The sequence below is a fragment of the Labeo rohita genome, chromosome 5, assembly GCF_022985175.1.
Source record: "Labeo rohita strain BAU-BD-2019 chromosome 5, IGBB_LRoh.1.0, whole genome shotgun sequence".
In the NCBI taxonomy this organism is placed as follows: Eukaryota; Metazoa; Chordata; class Actinopteri; order Cypriniformes; family Cyprinidae; genus Labeo; species Labeo rohita.
The window spans coordinates 24,048,013-24,068,696 of NC_066873.1; the positions used below are offsets into that span (position 1 = coordinate 24,048,013).

The 20,684-nt window shown below is 36.4% G+C and overlaps 1 protein-coding gene across 1 annotated transcript; it reads right to left on the reverse strand.

The window, feature by feature from the left end:
- Positions 1–2,234: 2,234 nt before the first annotated feature.
- nalf2 (NALCN channel auxiliary factor 2) lies at positions 2,235–8,186 on the reverse strand. The gene is made up of 3 exons (XM_051109506.1): positions 6,392–8,186; positions 6,140–6,311; positions 2,235–2,937 (listed from the first exon to the last, which is right to left on the reverse strand). The coding sequence occupies exons 1-3, from the start codon at positions 7,115–7,117 to the stop codon at positions 2,630–2,632; spliced, it is 1,206 nt and encodes a 401-aa protein (XP_050965463.1). The 5' UTR covers positions 7,118–8,186; the 3' UTR covers positions 2,235–2,629.
- Positions 8,187–20,684: the final 12,498 nt, after the last annotated feature.

Below are 20,684 nucleotides of genomic sequence, written 5' to 3' on the forward strand. Positions count from 1 at the left end.
CTGGACCATGAGTGTGGTGGGACCCTTGCTGTCTATGGAGGGTTGTAGAGCTCTCGGATTTCATCAAAAATGTCCTAATTTGTGATGAAGACAAACTAAGATTTTATGGGTTTGGACCGACATGAGGGTGAGTAATTAATGACAGAATTTTCATTTTTGGGTGAACTACTCCTTTAAAGGCATCCTATAGGTGTATATGACTTCCTTCTTTCAGTCAAATGCAACTGTAGCTATATTAAAAATTGTTCTGGCTCCTCCAAGCTTTATAATGGCAATGGCAGGTGGTTCTCTTCCAAAACAAGTCCAAAAAAGTGCATCCATCCACTGAAAAAGTGCCTCACACAGCTCCAGGGTGTGAATAAAGGCCTCCTGTAGCGAATCTATGCATTTTTGTAAGAAAACATCCATATTTAAAACGTAATAATCACTTTAATCTAACTTGTGATGACAATTATACACAGAAGCTGCTCTGGGCGGATGACGTTGAATGTTTGCGCTGCGTATGCACCTGTGAATCTCGCTAAAACCAACATTTGTTTACAGGAGCGAAGGAAGCAAAGGAAGAAAAAACAGTATCCTCGAATCCTCGTTTTGTACTTCTTATTCATGACCGGTATTTTGTATTGCTTTCTCCCATGTGTGTCCGCATTTGTCACTTCTCAGCGCAACTCATACGTCCTACGTCATCCGCTCCGAGCGGCTTCTACATATAGCTATTAGTGCAAGTTAGAGTAAAGTGATTATTACGTTTTAAATATGGATATTTTTTTTTACAAAAACACACAGATTCGCTACAGGAGGCCTTTATTCATCCCACAGAGCTGTGAGGCACTTTATTATGGATTGATGCACTTTATTGGACTTGTTTTGGACTGTTTAAGAGAAACACAGGCCTGTTGCCATTATAAAGCTTGGAGGAGCCAGAACAACGTTTAATATAACTCCGACTGCATTCAACTGAAAGAAGAAAGTCAAATACACCTAGGATGCCCAGATGGTGAGTAAATAATGGGCTAATTTTCAGTTTTGGGCGAACTAACCCTTTAACCTCTCCATTGTTGTTCAGTTGTTGTTGTACAAGTAAGATGGTAATGATTGGTAGTATTTGTTCCACACCTCCATTGATTGTATGTCTGGGTAAAAAGTGACAGTGACGAGCACTGCATTTTACCCTAAGTTGAACTGAAAAGGGCAAATTAACTTGTGAAATATTATGGCAGTGGATTATAATTCAGTGGCATCAGATTGCCAAAATGAACACAGAATGTTTCACCATTTACACATGGCAGAGAGCAGGAGTACATTTCTTTCGTACCATCTAAGATTTTGAAAATTTTCATAAATTCGAAAGTTTACATCAGAATGGCTTTACGAATGATTTACACAAAAATTAGTTCTGCTGGTGTTTCATGAATGAGGCCTATTGTTGGAAAATGAATAGAATTGATAAAACAGTAGGTAACTTCCAGCAAGATTTCGGACACAGCCTTGGTTTTTGTTGCCGAATGAAGCAGCGTTTTTGAACGAATTGTTTGAGTAAGTGAATGATATAAAGACTGTTTAATCATTTGAATGGATGATTCAGTGGCTCACCCATAAAGCCAATCACTTGATTCGTTCCTAAATGCATCAGTGTTTTGAACGAATCGTTTGAATACTGCACATTGTCATTGTGTCAGGAACACTTAAACACATCTTATTTTTCTCCCACAGCTGCTTCTGAGTCTGACAGCTAGAACAGAATGAAATATATATCCACTTACTATGAAAGTGGATATCACTGACCATTATGTAAATGCTGTGTGCCTGAAACCTCCCTGTCTAAATGATGCAATAATTTAAAACTTGTTTTCATGTTGTTATTGTGACAGACCACATGGAGTAAATTTGTAATGTTTCCGAAGTTTTTCCCACAGTATTTTTTCAATTAGTGCACTGTGAGTTGTTTTGGAAGAAAAGCATCTGCTAAATTGCAACTACCAAAAGCCCCCTTAACAGTCCCCAAACATCAAAACCAACATAAAACCCATGAGTAAATGTGAGAGGCGTTAATAGGCTTTGGCTACAGCAGTGTGTGGAAGCCTTTAGAAAGAGAAAGAGAGCGAAACAGTTATGAAGGGAGCATAAAAAAGAAAATAATACTAAAGGAAATACAAAAGAACACGTCCTCGAAATTACCAGCAAAACCCTAAATTAAATTGAACAATATATATATATAAAATATGCTAAATGTCTCCAATAATGTTGGTTTTATTAGAGGAGAAATGTAACAATGTCATCCATTCATTCTTCACACATTCATTTTTGTTTCCGAGAATGTTGTCTAAAACAAAACAAGATTGTCATTCACGAACCGTGTTTTAACATGTGCAATTAGTCCTGATAAAACAAACGAAACACTGAAAAAACAGTTAAAAACATTCACTCACTCATACAAACACACAGATACATGCACGCTCATATCAAGCCAGATGTTCCAACCCTTCAAAAAGACAGGCACAGACGCTTCAGCGGTGGTGAGACTTCCTGTGTTTTCCAGGCATTTGGTAAGGTTCGTCTCATGCACAGCAGACAAAAACACTTTCACAGCATGTGCGTCTTCCAGTAAAGAGGGAGATGTTCCAGTCTCTTACTCCTCCCTCATGGGAACGTCTTCTAGAGGTACTATTGCCTCCAAAGAGCCAGTGCTGCAGTGCTGCAATGTTGTTATGGAGATAACAGTGTGTAGTAAGAAGAGAACAAGCACGCACAGTTTCAATTTACTGCCGTGAAGACGATTTGTACATAACGCCGCTCCTGATGATAACCTCCTATGCAAAGAGAATGAGCCCGGGAGGCGTGTCAGAGCACATGCAGCGCCTACAGTGGAGTCACACCCACTCCATCTGACATCACAGCAGTCTGGACCCTGACTACTCAGATACTCCTCTTGAAACCCTGAAGAGAAAGAGAAACACTGAGTTAGAACAGGACACAATTTTGTACTTGACTCATTTTAGTGAATCAAAAACAAACATTTGATGAAAATGTTTGAAAATGAACACTGAAGTCCACTTCCAGAACAAAAAATGACAGATAATGTAGTCACCCCCTTGTCATCCAAGATGTTCATGTCTTTCTTTATTCAGCCCTAAAGAAATTATGTTTTTGAGGGGAAACATTTCAGGATTTTTCTCCATATAATGGACTGATATGGTGCCCCGATTTTGAACTTCCAAAATGCAGTTTAAATGCGGCAAACGATCAAACGATCCCAAATGCGGTTGTAAACAATCCCAACTGAGGAAGAAGGGTCTTATCTAATGAAACGATCAGTTATTTTTATTAAAAAAATACAATTTAAATACCTTTTAATCTCAAACACTCGTCTTTTCTTGCTCTCCCTGAACCCTGTGTATTCTGGCTCAAGACAGTTAAGGTATGTCAAAAAACTCCAATCTTATTTTCTCCCTCAACTTCAAAAATAATTTCAAAATCATCCTACATCGCTTCAGAAGTACTGACCCAGTCTTTGCAAAGTGAGCATGCAAAGAAGATCAAACACCCTTAACAAAAAAGGTAAAACAGCGATACAGGGTGATTTTGAAGTTGAGGGAGAACATGAGATGGGAGTTTTTCGACATACTCTAACTGTCATGAACTGGAAAAAAAACAGTCCAGGCAAAGTAAGACAAGACGAAAGTTTGAGATTAAAAAGTATATAAATTGTATTATTTTAATGAAAATAACTGATTGTTTCACTAGATAAGATCCTTCTTCCTCGCCTGGGATCATTTACAACCGCATTTGGGATCATTTGAAGCTGCATTTAAACTGCATTTTGGAAGTTCAAAATCAGGGCACCATATCAGTCCATTATATGGAGAAAAACGCTGAAATGTTTCCCTCAAAAAACAATTTCTTTACCCCTGAAGAAAGAAAGACATGAACATCTTGGATGACAAGGGGTTGAGTACATTATCTGTATTTTTTTGTTCTGGAAGTGGGCTTCTCCTTTAAGTAGCACGGGTATATTTGTAGCAATAGCTAAAAATACATTGTATGGGTCAAAGTGATCGACTTTACTATTATGCCAAAAATCATGAGGATATTAAGTAAAGATCATGTTCCATGAAGATATTTCGTAAATTCCCTACCTTAAATATACTTAATTTGGACAACTTTAAAGGCGATTTTCTCAGTATTTTGATTTTTTTGGACCCTTAGATTCCAGATTTTCAAATAGTTGTATCTCAGCCAAATATTGTTCTAACCATACATCAATGAAAAGCTTATTTACAGATGATGTATAAATCTCAATTTCAAAAAATGTTCCCTTATGACTGGTTTTGTGGTCCAGGGTCACATATACTATTATAGTATTTATACATATTTTAAATGAGCTTTTATTTTTATATTTTCAGTTTTTGTAATTTTAGTATTTCTGCTTAAACAATTTCAGTTAGTTGCTAAGCCCACATTTCTAATTTTCATTTAAGCTTTTTAAGTTTTTCATTTAATATTTATATTTTAATAAATAATTACTAATGTTTATAAAAACAAACAAAAACTACCATTTATATTTAAATAAGTTTTATTTCAATTAACCAATATTATTTTAAATTACTTTTATAGTTCTGGTTAAGAATAACAACACTGCATGAACTAATAAATGATACTGAAGGCTTTTGTGACTTAAGTGTAGTTCAGTGTAGTTACTGACTGATTGTTGATATGACAATGTTCAGTCAAAGACGCATATTATGAATTTTATCAGTTAACTGTCTAAAAATACTCTGGACTCTAAAATGCTGGGTGAAATATTAACGTGCCCAACGATTAGGTTGTTTTGACCTAGTGGTTGGGTTAAATGTTTAACCCAGACTTCTGGGTAGTTTTATTTAACTCAACTGCTGCTTAAAAACTACTATATTTCTTTCTAAAAATGTACCCAAAATGGGTTGGAAATTAACATTTTAATATGACATATTAACACATTAATTGCACATTAATATTAACATATTAATACGTTCAATAAATGAACATTTATTAATATGATGAATAAATCATAATTGAATAATAAACTTTTTTAAATGGCTTATTAATAAAAGTTCACCTTTTAATTATTGCTGATGCCTCTAGTAATTATGTTTCTGATTTTTAATTTACAATTATTATTATTTTTTTTTTCACCAGGCATAAGGGTACATTTTTTGGAATTGAGATTTATACATCATCTAAAAGCTGAATAAATAAGCTTTCCATTTATGTATGGTTAGGATAGGACAATATTTGGCTGAGATACAACTATTTAAAAATCTGTAATCTGAGGGTGCAAAAAAATCCAAATACTGAGAAAATCGCCTTTAAAGTTGTCCAAATGAAGTTCTTAGTAATGCATATCACTAATCAAAAATGAAGTTTTGATATATTTACGGTAAAAAATTTAAATATCTTCATGGAACATGACCTTTACTTAAAATCCTAATGATTTTTGGCATAAAAGAAAAATCGATGACCCATACATGACTTTTGACCCATACAATGTACTTTTGGCTACAGGTACAAATACGGTATACCCATGCTACTGGTTTTGTGGTCCAGGGTCACATATAGCAATTTTTAAACAGCAGCTGAGTTTAATAAAACTACACAGAAGGTTGGATTAAACATTTAACCCAACCGCTGGGTCAACACAACCTAATCACTGGGTTTGTCCATACTTCACCCAGTGCTGAGCTGTTTTTAATCCAGCATTTTTTAGATTGTATATTGCCCACAGTATATGTACTTCCAGTGATTTCTGTGGGGATATATGTTCTTAAGAATTGCACTTTCAACTTTAATACAACAGTCTGAAGAATGTCCTCTTTTATTTCAGAATAGCAATGAGCCTGTGCACACAGCGAGGTCCATCTAGAATTGGTTTACTAAGTCTGGTGTGGAAGGACTTGATTGGCCCGCACAAAGTCTAGACATGAACACCTTTGGGATGAACTCTCTGTTCCAATTCATTCCAAAGATGTTGAGTGTGATTTGTGCAGGCCAAACTGTTGCGACAAAGTTGGAAGCACTCAATTCTGTACAATTACTGCAACAGCCAAACCTGGTGATTAGAGGGGATTGCACATGTAACGTTGGGCCATATAGTGTGATTTACCTGCACAGAGAAAGCTTGGCAGACCAGCATACAGCAGACGGTCATTGTCAGGTAGGATGAAGGGGCAGCTTGCTGTGACCTCACCACAGTAGTGCCTGCACGGGAGCCACCGCACACACTGCCGCTGAGGAACCGGAAAATATTCTGCACAAAGCCAGGCTTTATACACTGCCTGAAACACAAATATTACCACACTCTTATTCAGAGTTATGCTGAATTAAGTGTTCAAGCTTATTTGGCATTACTACTCACCTGACACAGGTGTGTTTGCGCGCGCACTGAGTAGTCATCCGCCATGTATTTGCGCGTAAGGACGTGAAACTCCTCGTATTTTTCCTGAGCGTGTTGGTCGAGTCGGATGTACGCGTGAACACAAGCGCTGCACAGGTCCCCGTCCTCCGGTCCGCCGCTAAACAGGTCACGAATGACGCGCGTCAGATTGCAGTTGAGCCCGTCAGGACTGCTCATGCTCTCCAGTAGGTCCGCTATTGTGAGCGCGTCGCAAAAGGACAAGCTGAAGTTCCGGAAGTACTCCAAAAACGCGTGTGGCGACACCGTGGGCACCGGCACAGAATAGGAGGAGCTCACCAAGCCGCTCTTTTGCCGGTAAAGCGTAGAGCACGCGGACTCCAGTGGCGCGCGGCGTCGCGCGTCAGCCTCCACGCACTCCGGCCCGTTCTCTGTCAGATTGCTCAAGAGGACCCCGCAGTCCTCATCGCGAAGGCCCGCCTGGGCGTCGTGACTCGCGTTGCTCCACGTCCTCCGGTGAGTCCGGTCTCTCGAGCGGAGCTTGCCTCCCGCGCAGAGCCAGAGGTGATCGGACAGCAGCGCCGTGAAAAAGAGCAGCGACGCCAGGCTCATGCGCCATCTCTGCACCTTCTCCGGCTCCGCGCACGGCTTGTCGATGGATTCGGTCACGCGGCAGATTTCTAACTCGGCGTCAAGTTTCCTTCCACAGCGCCAGGCGCCCGTGATCATATTTTAGAGGGGGAGACAAAGCGCGAGCTCACACGGGCGGGTCTCCTCCGCAATATTCCCCACCGCGCGACGTTTACATGATGGCTCGAAGCATCCCTTTCACCTGCTGCTCAAAATTAAGCTGCTCTGCAAACACCTGCGTCTGAATTACCGAGACAGTGCATGATAAAGCACATGCCGCGCGAGACTCCATCACCTACCCCGCATCTCCTTGACAACACATCGTACGCAGCCGAGTCTTACTCATTCACGGGCATATCTGAGGCGGCGGGGTGAAGAGCTCGTGCGTGTTCGTCTGTCTGCAGGGGGCTTGTCATCTTTCCGTGCTCTCCTTCACTCTGTCGCCATCTTCGCTCGCACTCAGACGAACCCTGAGATGTTTTAATTGAAGGCGGGGGTGTGGCGCGTGCGCTGTCGCGCGCATCCTTGCCTCCTCCATTGAAACTTCATTCACTATGCGCTCACCATTCAGTAGCGCGCATTGTTGCCCACCCCACCCCTCGAGGAATCACCCCGCGCGCCTTCCTTCCTCGGGCACACACACACACACCGATCCCGGTTACGAGCGTACAGCATCACTGGGGCAATGTGCGTGAGAAAATTTAGAGACTATAAACGTTCAAGCCGTTTATCGTCTTCTGGTCCGTTTTCGGTATAAAGAATGCGCTATAAATGCCAGGTCGTTTCAGCAGTGGAACCAGGCTCAGTGACAAAATAATTGACAACAAATTAGATATCTATCTATATATCCAGAGAAAATAAATTATTTTTTTAAATACTCGTAATCAGACTACATTTACTTTTTATGGATTACACAATAGCAATAAATTATTCATAATTTATTGATTCTCCCTGATTCCCTATATAAGCCTTATGCTTATATAAATAGAGAAAGTCTTCAAGTTTTGTGAACATTGACACTGAGATCAGTCATTATTCAGGTGGCAACACAGCATTTGACCACTAATTTACAAGAATCATTTCAGGTTTAAGAAGCTTTTCAACTTAGCATCAACTACTGATCAACACACTGTTTTTTATTTGAATTATCACTCTGTATTTGGAAGGTTTTTGTCTTTCAGACACATTAAAAAGCACAAATTCACAAACTTTTTTGTCATCTGGTACTCTTTTATCTATTTTAGTTGAGATTTTAAAATAAATATTTAATTATCACATTTACATGTTCATTGGTTTTTTGACATTGGTTATGGTCACATGGCATGCAGGTAAACAAATAAAATATGATTTTTTAAATTAAGTTTTTAAATTTTTAGTTTTTTTTTTTTATGATTTAAGTAATTATTAGTTCTTTTAAACTCATTGCAGTTAATTCCCAAAACCAGTTAAACCTTGGCATAATATGTTTCATGCACTTCATGTTGTTAATAACAACATATGGAATATATTTTCTTTCTCTTTATATTTTTATGTCAATATGGTACAATATTATTCTTTTTCAATCAATGTGATAAAGGAGTTAGTTCAAAAGTAATCAAAAAGTAGTCTATTACCTATAATTTTTATTACCTATATTTTGTCATGTAATTTGGAATCAGTAATGGATTACAATTTGTAAGTAATCTACCCAGCTCTGTATATATATATATATATATATATTAAGAGTTCAGATGCAAAACCAGCTAAATTCATCTGATGTTTTTCTTTAAAATGAGCGTTTCTTTCTGGCTACTTTGTATAGGTTTCTATGTAAGTACTGGTACTTCTGATTGGGCTGAGGCTGGAATTTTGTGAGTTTGAAGTAAAACTATTTGACGGACGTATAATATGTGTCAGGAGCATTCACTCAGTATCATCATCTCATTTTTGACCAAAATGGCTTTTAGCTGGTTTTGCATCTGAACTCTTCATATATATATATATATACATATATATATATACACACAGACACATTAGGTAAAATAAGTATTGAACACGTCACCATTTTTCTAAATAGTAAATATATTTCTAAAGGTGCTGTTGACATGAAATTTTCACCAGATGTTGGTAACAACCCAAGTAATCCATACATACAAATAAAACAAAACAATTAAGTTCAGAAAATAGGTTGTGTGTAATAAAATGGAATGGCACAGGGAAAAAGTATTGAACACGCTTACTGAAATTTATTTAATACGAAAGCCTTTGTTGGTAATGACAACTTCAAGCCGCCTCCTGTATGGAGAAACTAGTCGCATGCATTGCTCGGGTGTGATTTTGGCCCATTCTTCCACACAAACGGTCTTCAAATCGTGAAGGCTCGGTAGGCCTCTTCTATAAATTCTGATCTTTAGTTCTTTCCATAGATTTTTTTTATTGGATTCAAATCAGGTGATTGGCTGGGCCATTCTAGCAGCTTTATTTTCCTTCTTTGAAACATATTAAGACATTTTTTTGGCTGTGTGTTTGGGATCATTTTCTTGCTGAAATGTCCACCCTCGTTTCATTTTCATCATCCTGGCAGATGGCAGCAGATTTTTATCAAGAATGTCTCGGTAGAATTTTCTATTCATCCTTCCTTCAATTATATTAAGTTTGCCAGTGCCATATGCTGAAAAACAGCCTCGCACCTTGATGTTCCCACCTCAAAACTTCACTGTTGGTGTGGTGTTTTTGGGGAGATGTGCAGTGCCAGTTGACCTTCAAACATGGTGTGTGTTATGGCATCCAAAGAGTTAAATTTTGGTCTCATCTGACCAGATTATATTTTCCCAGTATTTCACAGGCTTGTTTAAATGTTGTGCAGCAAAATTTAAATTAGCTTCAACATGCTTTTTCTTTAGCAATGGAGTCTGATGTGGGGAGCATGCATACAGGCCATGGCGGTTGAGTGCTTTAATTATTGTTTTCTTTAAAACAATTGTACCTGCTAGTTCCAGTTCTTTCTGAAGCTCTCCACAAGTGGTCTTTGGCTCTTGGACAACTCTTCTGATAATTCTTTTCACTCCTCTGTCAGAAATCTTGTGAGGAGCACCTGGTCGTGGTCGGTTTATGGTGAAATGATGTTCTTTCCGCTTCCGGATTATGGCCCCAACAGTGCTCATTTGAACATTCAGAAGTTTACAAATCCTTCTTTAACCAACGCCATCTGTATGTTTTGCAACAATAAGGTTGCGAAGGTCTTGAGAGAGCTTCATGTCATATATATATTTAAAGGGGTCATGACGTGGATTTTTTTACATTTATGTTCCTTAAAGTTTACTTATTATGTTAATAAAGTTTTTTTTGCACAAATAAATAAATATGTGGAAAAAATATTTTTTTCAACCCTCATTGTGTAAACAAGATAGCAGCAGTGAAAGTAATTTCTATCTGAACTGACTGAACACCAGTGGGTGGGGCCTATGGTGAAAAGATGACTATTCGTCGATGTCTTGCTCTGGAGGCAGTGTTTATGCAAACGACTGCGCCCAGGTAATGTCACCTTGCACCTCGGATCCAAATGAGCTGTGTTCTGAGGGTTATTACATAAATGCTTTTTTTTTTTATAGATGATGAGGACAATTTAAATTATGAAACTTGCAGGATGTATTTTAGCATACAAAGACCTCTTCTTTGTCAAAATATCAAGGGAAATTTGGTTTCTCATGTCTTGAGAAAATTGTAGATCCAAGATGTACACCGTTCATTTAATGAAAGCGATTTCTCATATTACGTGAAATATGAAAAATGGATTCAAATTAACCAAGAAAAAGTTCTGTCCCAATGTTCTTAACCTACAGTGCCTTGCAAAAGTATTCATACCCCTTCATTTTTTTCACGTTTTGTTATGTTGCAGCCTTATGTTAAATTACTGTAAATTACTTTGCTTTCCACAAACAGATTTGTGACAACTTTGCAAATTTATTAAAAATAAAACACTGAAATAAGTACATTGCATAAGTATTCATACCCTTAACTCAGTACTTTGTTGAAGCACATTTACAACCCCAAGTCTTTTTGGGTATGATGCCACAAGTTTTGAACATCTGCATTTGGCAATTATCTGCCATTCTTCGCCTCACCTCTTCACCGCTCAAGCTCTGTCAGCTTGGATGGGGGCTGCCAGACATTTTCAGGTTTTTCCAGAAATATTTGATTGTGTTTAAGCCCAGTCTCTGGCTGGACCACTCAAGGACATTCACAGAGTTGTCTATACAGTATTGTCCTGTTGGAAGGTGAACCTGCTACCCAGTCAAAGGCTATCTCAATTTTTTTCTTCTCTGACGAGCCCCTCAGTCCCTGACGTTGAAAACAGCCCCACAGCATGAGGCTGATACCACCACACTTTACTGTGGTAAACACAGTATGGTACTCTGCAGGTGATGAACAGTGGCTGGTTTCCTCCATACATGATGCTTGGAATTGAAGTTCATCAGAGCAGAGAATCTTGTTTCTCAAAATCTGAGAGTTCTTTATGTGCTTTGTTGCAAATTCCAAGTGTGTTTTCATGTGACTTCACTGAGGAGAGGTGGTTTCTCCCATCTGCATATATGATCATGGTGCGCAACTAGAGTCACCATCAGTTTCTTGGTCACCACTATAAAAAAGACCCTTCACCATCGAATGCTCAGTTTGGATTGGAGACCAGCTCTAGGAAGAGTCTTAGTTGTTCCAAACTTCTTCCATTATAGATAATGGAGGATATATGCTTCTGTGAACCTTTAATGCAGCCAAATTTTTCTGAACTCTTCCCCAGTCATGTCTCTGAGCTCTACAGGCAGTTCTTTTGACCTCAGGGCTTGGTTTTTGCTCTGATATGCATTTTCAACTGTTAGATCTTGTATTGAAAGATGTGTGCCTTTCCAAATCATACTCATTCAAATGAATGTGCCACAGGTTAACTCCACGCAAAGTGTAGCAACATCTACAAGCAATATGAATGTTCCTGAACTCAATTTCAAGTGTCCCAGAAAAGGATATGAACACTTCTGCAACAGAATCATTTCAGTTTTTTATTTCTAATAAATTTGTTACAAACTTGTTTTGTGCGTTGTCATTATGGTGTATGGAGTGTAGACTGATGTGGGGAAAAAAAGTAATTTAAAGCATTTTAACGTAAGGCTGCAACACAACAAAACGTGAAAAAAAAATGAATAAAGGGGTATGAATACTTTCGCAAGGCACTGTATTATTTTTACTTAAATTTACTTTTCTATCATGATTACTGTAGGGGGTCGACAGATGGATAGTTTATTCTTTCGTATTTCTTAGTGGGTTCAAGTGTACTACATGTGGTAACTAAATACATTTTCCTAATATAGAGATACTATGTTAAAAACACATTTTAGTTCATAATTCTGGTGTCCCAAAATAGCACATTTGAGTACACTCAGATGTACTAAACAATACATATTAGTATATTAAATACAAAATTAGTGTGTGAAAACAGAGCACTTTAAGTACATTATGGAAGTGTACTTGTTTTTCGCCTGGGGTGAGTGAGTGAACTATATGAATTCTCTCATATAAGTTCCTTGTTTTCACACTAGATGGCGCTGTAAACCCAATTAAACTGCAGTGCGAAACTTGGCAGCAGTAGCTGAGAAAACAATGTGAACTGAGGGGCTCTGTTGAGTGTTGAGAGAAGAGGGTGGGATTTATCATCTGGACTTTTGATCCTGTTCTATAATAAGCCTTGAGGGACTAGGTGTGTTTCCGGGCCGAGCTCTGTCCAGATCTTTTACTGGTTTTAAATAAACTCTAGAGCATTTGCAAGCCCTACAGGGCTTATAAAAGAGTTAGTATTCTCCTCAAACAGCATGAGATTTGAGTGCTTTTGTGAGAGAGAAAGATGGCTGGGGCTCTTCTTACGATTTCTTATTCGGAAATCAGTGTTGACGTTTGTGGTCATGTTAGTTAGTAGCAGATGCTAAATTCTAGACTTTATCCAGAGCGAAAAACAGAACGCAAATTACAGAGAGAATCCTCATGGGGCAACTGTTTTAGTTCTTTTAGAACGCGTCTTCTTGGTGCAGTGGCTCTCAAACTTAGCCTTTTCCACAGACAAGCAAGTACAAGTCTTTTTTTCCAGCACATCTACATGCAAATATTGATGTCCCTCATCTTCCGTGTGGTTCAGTTGGCTGAATTTTAAGCTGAACTATGTTCGAGCATGTTTGTAATGGTACATCAAGACTCGACAGGGAAATGCTTCTTCCTGGAAATGTCACAATCAAGCCCACATGGGGATCTGGGTGTGCTGAATTCCACTGAAATTTGCTGTGGAATTCAGTTTGCCCATATTTCATGTGGGTCTGCTTGTGGTATCACAATTGTGAATTTTAAAATTTATTATACATCTTATTCATGATCCATTTCATTATATTAGCAGATAAGCTAACATTATGAATGCATCTTAATAAAGCCATATTAAGTATTTTCATTATATTTTATTATGCACAATATTTGTATGGAAAAACATAACGTGTAATTTAGCGAGCTGCGTTCATATTCCGAGCTCAGCTGCTTGCTTGTATATATTATGCATCATCAATAAGATATATATCCATTTAAAAAAAAAAAAAAAAAACGTTCTCCCTAATTTCTTTCTCCCTCGGTACAGTAGCAAAAATGTACATGCAAACATCAGGGGTCCCACACCTTGGTTAACTTCAAATTCAAGGACCTTTCAAGGACTTTCCAGGTTCAGTACCCTCAAATTCAAGGACTTATTGTGGGGACACATTTCAAGTGAGAGCAAGGTCACATCATGTTACCTTGTAAGATACATTGTTACAGTTTTCATGTGTCAAACAGAACCATGCAAAAAAGCATTTTTTTGTTTGTTTTTGTTTTTGCATTTATTTTTGGCCATATGACAGAGATATGATATTCTATTTGTCGTATTTCTGTTTTGCATAAAACCGAAGAATATTTGGTACATCCTATCCTGTATTCTAAAATGATCTGATATTAACTTTTGCATGGATTTTATTGAAAAGAGCTCATGTAACAATAAGTTAAAGTAGCATGTAAATGCGCGTAACTAATGTAAAATCAAGCAAGCTAGTATGCACAGGCCACTACGTGTTGGCAAAATCACATATTAGCGGACCGTAGAGAATAATATGAATCTTTTTCCAGAAGACGTTTTATACAAAAAAAATTCAAGCATGTTCAAGGACCTGTATATGATTTTTTTATTTTCAAAAACTTTCCAGGGCCATTCTTTTTTTTTAGATTTAAAAACTTTCAAGGATTTCAAGGACCCATGGGAACCCTGAAACATGTGTTGCAAAGCTACATTTTTTCAATCATTACTCCAGTCTTCGGTTTCACATGATCCTTCAGAAATCATTCTAATATACTGATTTATTACCAGTGTTGAAAACAGTTGTTTTTGGAGCCTGTGAATTTTTTTTCAGGATTCTTTTATGAATAAAATGTTAAAAAGAACAGCATTTATTTAAAATAGAAATCTTTTTTTTTTTAAACAATATACACTACTGTACACTACTGTATTGTAATAATATTTCACAATACTACTGCTTTTTCTGTGTTTTTAAATCAAATAAACGCAGCCTTGATGAGCAGAAAAAAAAAAAATATATATATTAATTTAGTACTGGCCTTGAGACAAAATAAGTACAATTTACCTTGTACAATTATCATCCTGTTTAAAAGTTTGGCTGTTAAAAGCAGTTCTAATAGTTTCACATGTTTTCTTGCCACTGTATCTTTTCTTCATTTTTTCTCTTTTTCGCTCTCTTGATATGTGTGCTCTTTAGCTTTGTGCTGTGCTGTTGAGAGCACTGAGAGAACTTTTGTGCGTAGGTTCATTTTGTGAATGAATTACCTGACCTCTCCGCAGCTTTATCCAACATGGGGTCACAGTTGAGAGGGCACAAGTCAAACTTCAAAGATGAGATAGAGATCAAATGAAACGCACACCAACCAAGAACACACATACTGGCATCTACTTACAAAATGAATGCAGAAACACTTAGTTTCACATCATCACATGCACAGTTTTAAAGACGAGAGAGAGAAAGTTCTCTTGAACTCACATATGGCAAATAAAATATCTCATTCTATTATCCTGATTTTGAGGATGTTAATCGGCGTTAAACTGTTGTTATGCCTTTGATTAGGGGTTGAAGTGTATGTAAGTGCCCCCCCTCAGACACATCACTGAGTTACTCATCATGATCCTTGACATCTGACCCCTGATAGATAAAGGTCAAGTTGGGAATGTGCTGAGGTGTGCTGAGAACACCACTTATCAAAAAGACATGACTTAATCTGTCTTTATGAGTGTCATTCTCAAAAAAAATGAAAGTATACAGTGGAAAAAAGTTTTTTTTTGGATATGAAGCAGTGAAACTTATTCTGTATGTGTTGTATGTTTAAGTTTGTGCATTTTAGAGTTGTTGCAAGACTGCAGTTTGTCAGTGAGACAGAAGAGGGCAGCAGAATCTGCATTACATACCTCTGTGTGGAATGTATGTGTGTGTGCATAATGAAATGTGCTGATTGATTTTGTGCTTCGGAATTCTCAGAAATACAACCCACTGCTTCATAAGGAGCCATAGAAACCGCAAATCTGCACCAAAAACACACATAAGTCAAAGCCCTTCAGTTAAACAGTTTCTTATAACAGCATTCAGGTTCCCTTCAGTCAGAATTGATCTCGGTCTGCTCTGTTAACACTTACAACACACACAGGAACTTATTCTGTTTTTATGGTTTTGATTTCTCATATTAAAAGGACTGCAACAGTATCACTTGCCTAGCATATCATGTGAAGAAGTGAAGAATGTTTCCATGGCTTATTTATGGATATTAACAGTGTTAGATCATTTGTGGACATGTACTAACTTTGGGTGAAGAGCTGAGACTTAAATTGAGCAAACCTTTCTGTGACCTTTCTCTTTCTTCTTGTATCGTTCAGTAATCTTTAGATTTGTTCCTCTACAGATAAAGTTGTTTGTCTCATTGTTAAACTGCAGTGATGTTTATCTTTTAATAAAAAGTCTGCTTTTGAAATTAATGAGATAAATCAAACTCGATGTCTGAATTACAAATAGCTTTCCTAATGTCAGAGCTGCTCATATTTTCAGGACGTTGCGTGGGTTTGTTTCTGATCCTGACAATTTATATGCACGTATCTGTATTTAATTTCTATGTATTTGAGAAAATTGACAAATTTGGGGATTTGGGGTCAGTAAGATAGGATCATATAAATTTGGGGTCAGTAAGGCTTTTTTCCCTAAAAGAAATTCACATTTCTATTGGCAACACTACAATAAGGTTTAATTTTATAACAACATTAGTAAATCAGTGTTGGGAAGGTTAGTTTGGAAATGTAATAGGTTACAATTTACAAGTTACCCTATTTCAAATGTAATAAGTAATGTAACTATTTCAATTACTTTATTAATGTAACTGATTGATTACTTTTTGATTACCTTTCTACATTTCTAATGAATGTTTTCAACTGCTTTTTTTTAAACATTTAAAGCCGGCAGGGTTAACCTTACAGCAATAATCGACACTGATTACGGTCAGACTTTCAAAATCCTTCATCACTTGAAAAATGCAATTTTAAAGCACAGCCACCACCATCAGACTTTTTTCTTCTGAGGTTAAATTCTGCTTTAAAATCATAAGATATAGTTTAATAGCTATGACACTGTTTTTGAAATCGATTCTCTAACATTTAACAATGCCTTGGAAAAAAACCCAGATAATCCTAAAAAATAAAGCATATACATAAACCCAAACAGAAAATGAAACAGCTATCAAATAAGCATGTGTCCTATTCTGTAAACTCCCGAAATCTTGGCGTCTCATATTTTTGAGCAGTCAATGCAAGTTGGTAAAGAAATCAAATCTGTATGTGTGTGAAAATATTTAAATGCAACTTTGTATTCTTTAACATTTTCATAAACAACAGTAATTTAATTACACATTTTTTTTCTCAGTAAATCACAGATTACAGTTACATTTATTTTGTAATTAATTAACATATTTAACTAACAATAAACAACACTTCTACAGCATTTATTAGCTAATTAATTTGAATATTTACTAATATATTTCTAAGATCAAAAGTTGTATTTCTTAACATTATGTAATGCAACTAACATGATCATGATCTTTTATTAACTGGTTGTATGCTGTAAAAACATATTGTTCATTGTTAATTCATCTTAGTTATTGTTATGGGTTTTCATTGTAAACTGTTGTAAACACTTTTATTCATGAAGGGCACATTAAATAGTTTAAAAGTGACAGTAAAGGAATTTACATGTTTCAAAAGATTTATATATAAAAAAATTCTATTCATTCTACATATCACAAAAAAAGGCATCAGGGTTTTTCACAAAAAACATTAAATAGCACAATTGGTAATAAGAAATGCAAATTAAAAAAGCAGCAAATCAGCATATTAAAATGATTTCTGAAGGATCATGTGACACTGAATACTGGAGTAATGATGCTGAAAATTCAGCTTTGCCATCACATTTTGCGAAATATATTAAAACAGAAAACAGCTATTTAAAAAAAAGATATTTGGTTGTATCTGAGTGGCCAGGATGTTTCAAGGCTAAAAACTTCAAGCATCTACTGCCATATATATTATGTATAAAGACAAGTGATCAGGGCTGGTAGAAGCCCCCCATGTCCAAGCCTTGAGACCCCACACTGTGATTCACAGATGGAGCTGAGTGATGGGCTGTCACAGTCTCTCCCCAGGCTCTCTCAGTACCAGCCATATTCATTTCATTAGTCTTTTAGTATTGAATTAGCCATAAACATTTTAGATGCAAAGTGTTTCTAGGTCTGATGTGTGGAGATCATTGTTTGTCTAGTAAAATCATTTCAAAATGTCCAAACTCACACAAAGAGAAGCAACACCTGCAGTTAGTAAGTTAAACCCTAGACCTGTGAGACCCAACATGTTGTGCATGTGTGTGTTTGTATGAATGAATGACAAAGGTGTGTGTGTTTCTCTTGAGGGCCTCTGTTCTAAGCTGAAGTCTGGAGAGCCTGCATCCGCTCAGCTATACAAACACTGACTCACAATTATATTACAGTCTGTGCGTATGAGCGTGCATCTGAATGTGTGGTCCACGGCCCTGTACACCTTCCCCACTGACAGAAAAATTGTCCTCTTCGCCAAGTTACATTACTGTCAGTGCTACGAGGAGGTGAGGTAAAGCATGCGCACTCACATGGTAGATCAGATTTGGTGTTTGTGTGTAAGTGTTTGATAGAAAATTAAAAAAGTACTTTACAACACAGCATCAGGAAAATTACCACTACATCCTGTCTCTCTACATCCAAAGAGGTCTGTAATATCTGGAGAAATCTGTTAAAATTCCCATTCATCTGAATGGCAGTTGCTGGCTGGTACAGAACCTTGTGGAAGTAATCAGTTGGCAAGTTGCCATCTTGTCTTCAGGTCAATCACCTGAGCTGTAAATGCCATTTGACTAATCCATTCTTGAGTTGATTGGCTGATGGCACCACAAGAGAGAGCACCGTCCAAAAACTAATGAGTATACTGAACTGTGAAAGACCGGCATAAGTATGGAAGCCTGTTTCCACCACTGAATAAGAAATAAAAAAAGGTTATTGCGACTTTTTATCGCACAATTCTGATTTTTTCTTGCAGAACCGCGTCATACAAACTGGCAATTCTGACTTTTTTTCTCAGAATTGTGAGATATAAATTCACAATTGCAAGTTATAAAGTCAGAAATGTGTGATAAACTCGCAATTGCAATTATAGTTTTTATTAGAATTCACACTTCTGACTTTTCTCCTTGCAATTGTGAGTTTATATCGCTCAATCCTGACTTTATAACTTGCAATTCTAAAGCGAGTAAAAAAGTCATAATCGTGAGTTTATATCTGACTTTATAACAGGCAACTGAGTTTATACCTTAATTCAGAGAAATAAAGTCAGAATTGTGAGTTTATATCTCACAATTATAACTTTTTTTCTCAGAATTCTGATATAAACGTACAATTCTGAATTTTTTTCTCGTAAATGCGAGTTTGTCTTGCAATTCTGTCTTTCTCTCAGAATTCTGACTTTTTTTTTCTCAAAATTGTGAGATATAAACTCATTTGCGAGTTATAAAGTCCAATTTAGAAGGGGAAAAAAGAAAAAAATTGTGAGTTTACGTCTCAATTATCAGAAAAAAGTCAGAATTGTGACAATTTTGAGTTTATATCTTGCAATTCTAACTTTTTCCTCACAATTCTGACTTTTTTTTCTCTCAATTCTGACTTTTTTTCTAAGAATTGTGAGACATAAACTCACAATTCCAAGTTCCAGTTCCAAGTTTATATCACTCAATTCTGACTTTATAACTCGCAATTGTGAGTTTATATCTTGTAATTCTGACTTTTTTCTCGCAATCCTGACGTTTTTTTCTCAGAATTGTGAGACACAAACTCACAATTCCAATATAAACTCACAATTGCGAGAAATAAAGTCAGAATTGCGATTAAAAACTTGGAATTATAACTTTTTCTCAGAATTGCGTAAAATAAACTCACAATTCTGACTTTTTTCTCTCAATTGTGAGTTTATATCGCTCAATTCTGACTTTATAACTTGCAATTGTGAGTTTATATCTTGTAATTCTGACTTTTTTCTCGAAATCTATTTTTCTCAGAATTGTGAGTCATAAACTCGCAATTCCAAGTTATAAAGTCAGAACTGAGTCGTATAAACTCACAATTGCGAGAAATAAAGTCAGAATTGTGATTCAAAACTTGGAATTATAACTTTTTCTCAAAATTGCGTAAAATAAACTCACAATTCTGACTTTCTTCTCTCAATTGTGAGTTTATATCTTTTTTTAACACTTTTTTCTATCAATTCTGATTTTTTTTCTCAGAATTGTGAGACACAATTCTGACGTTTCCTCGCAAATGCAAGTTTATATCTTGCAATTCTGACTTTTTCTCGCAACTGTGTTTATATCACTAAATTCTGACTTTGTAACTCACAATTATGAGTTTATATACTCGCAATTCTGAGAAAAAAGTCATAATTGTGAGTTTATATCTTGCAATTCTGACTATTTCTCACAAATCCGACTTTATAACTGGCAATTGTGAGTTTATATCAGTTCTAAGAAAAAAAAGTCAGAAGAGTTTGTATCGTGCAATTCTAAGGAAAAAAATCTGAATTGTGAGATACACAACACACAATAAGTCCATTTAACACTTTCAGAAAAATAAATAAATTATATACAGTATTGGTCCAATGTTCAAAATTTTGGGGTTGTACTATTTTAAAAATGTTTCTGAAAGGAGTGTTTTATGCTCACCAAGGCTGCATTTATTTAATCAAAAACACATTAATACTGTAAAATATAATTACAATTTAATCAATGTTGTCTATTTTAATATTTTTAAAAATGTAATTTGTACTTGTAATGGCAAAACAGAATTTTCAGCAGCCTTTACGCTTGTCACATGATCCTTCAGAAATTATTCTTGGTGCTTAAACATTTATTTATTTTTTTTTCACTTGAACTTATGTCTTTGTGACTTTAAGAAATAAATACACTTACTATCATCTATTACACACTTACACAGCATTAAACAAAAGCAAGTGGTG

Coding starts and splice junctions, on each gene's coding strand:
- nalf2 (XM_051109506.1), bottom strand. CDS start 7,117: ATGATCACGGGCGCCTGGCGCTGTGGAAGGAAACTTGACGCCGAGTTA. Junction 6,312..6,391: donor CGCAAACACACCTGTGTCAG/GTGAGTAGTAAT, acceptor TTTGTGTTTCAG/GCAGTGTATAAAGCCTGGCT. Junction 2,938..6,139: donor GCCAAGCTTTCTCTGTGCAG/GTAAATCACACT, acceptor CTTTCTCTTCAG/GGTTTCAAGAGGAGTATCTG.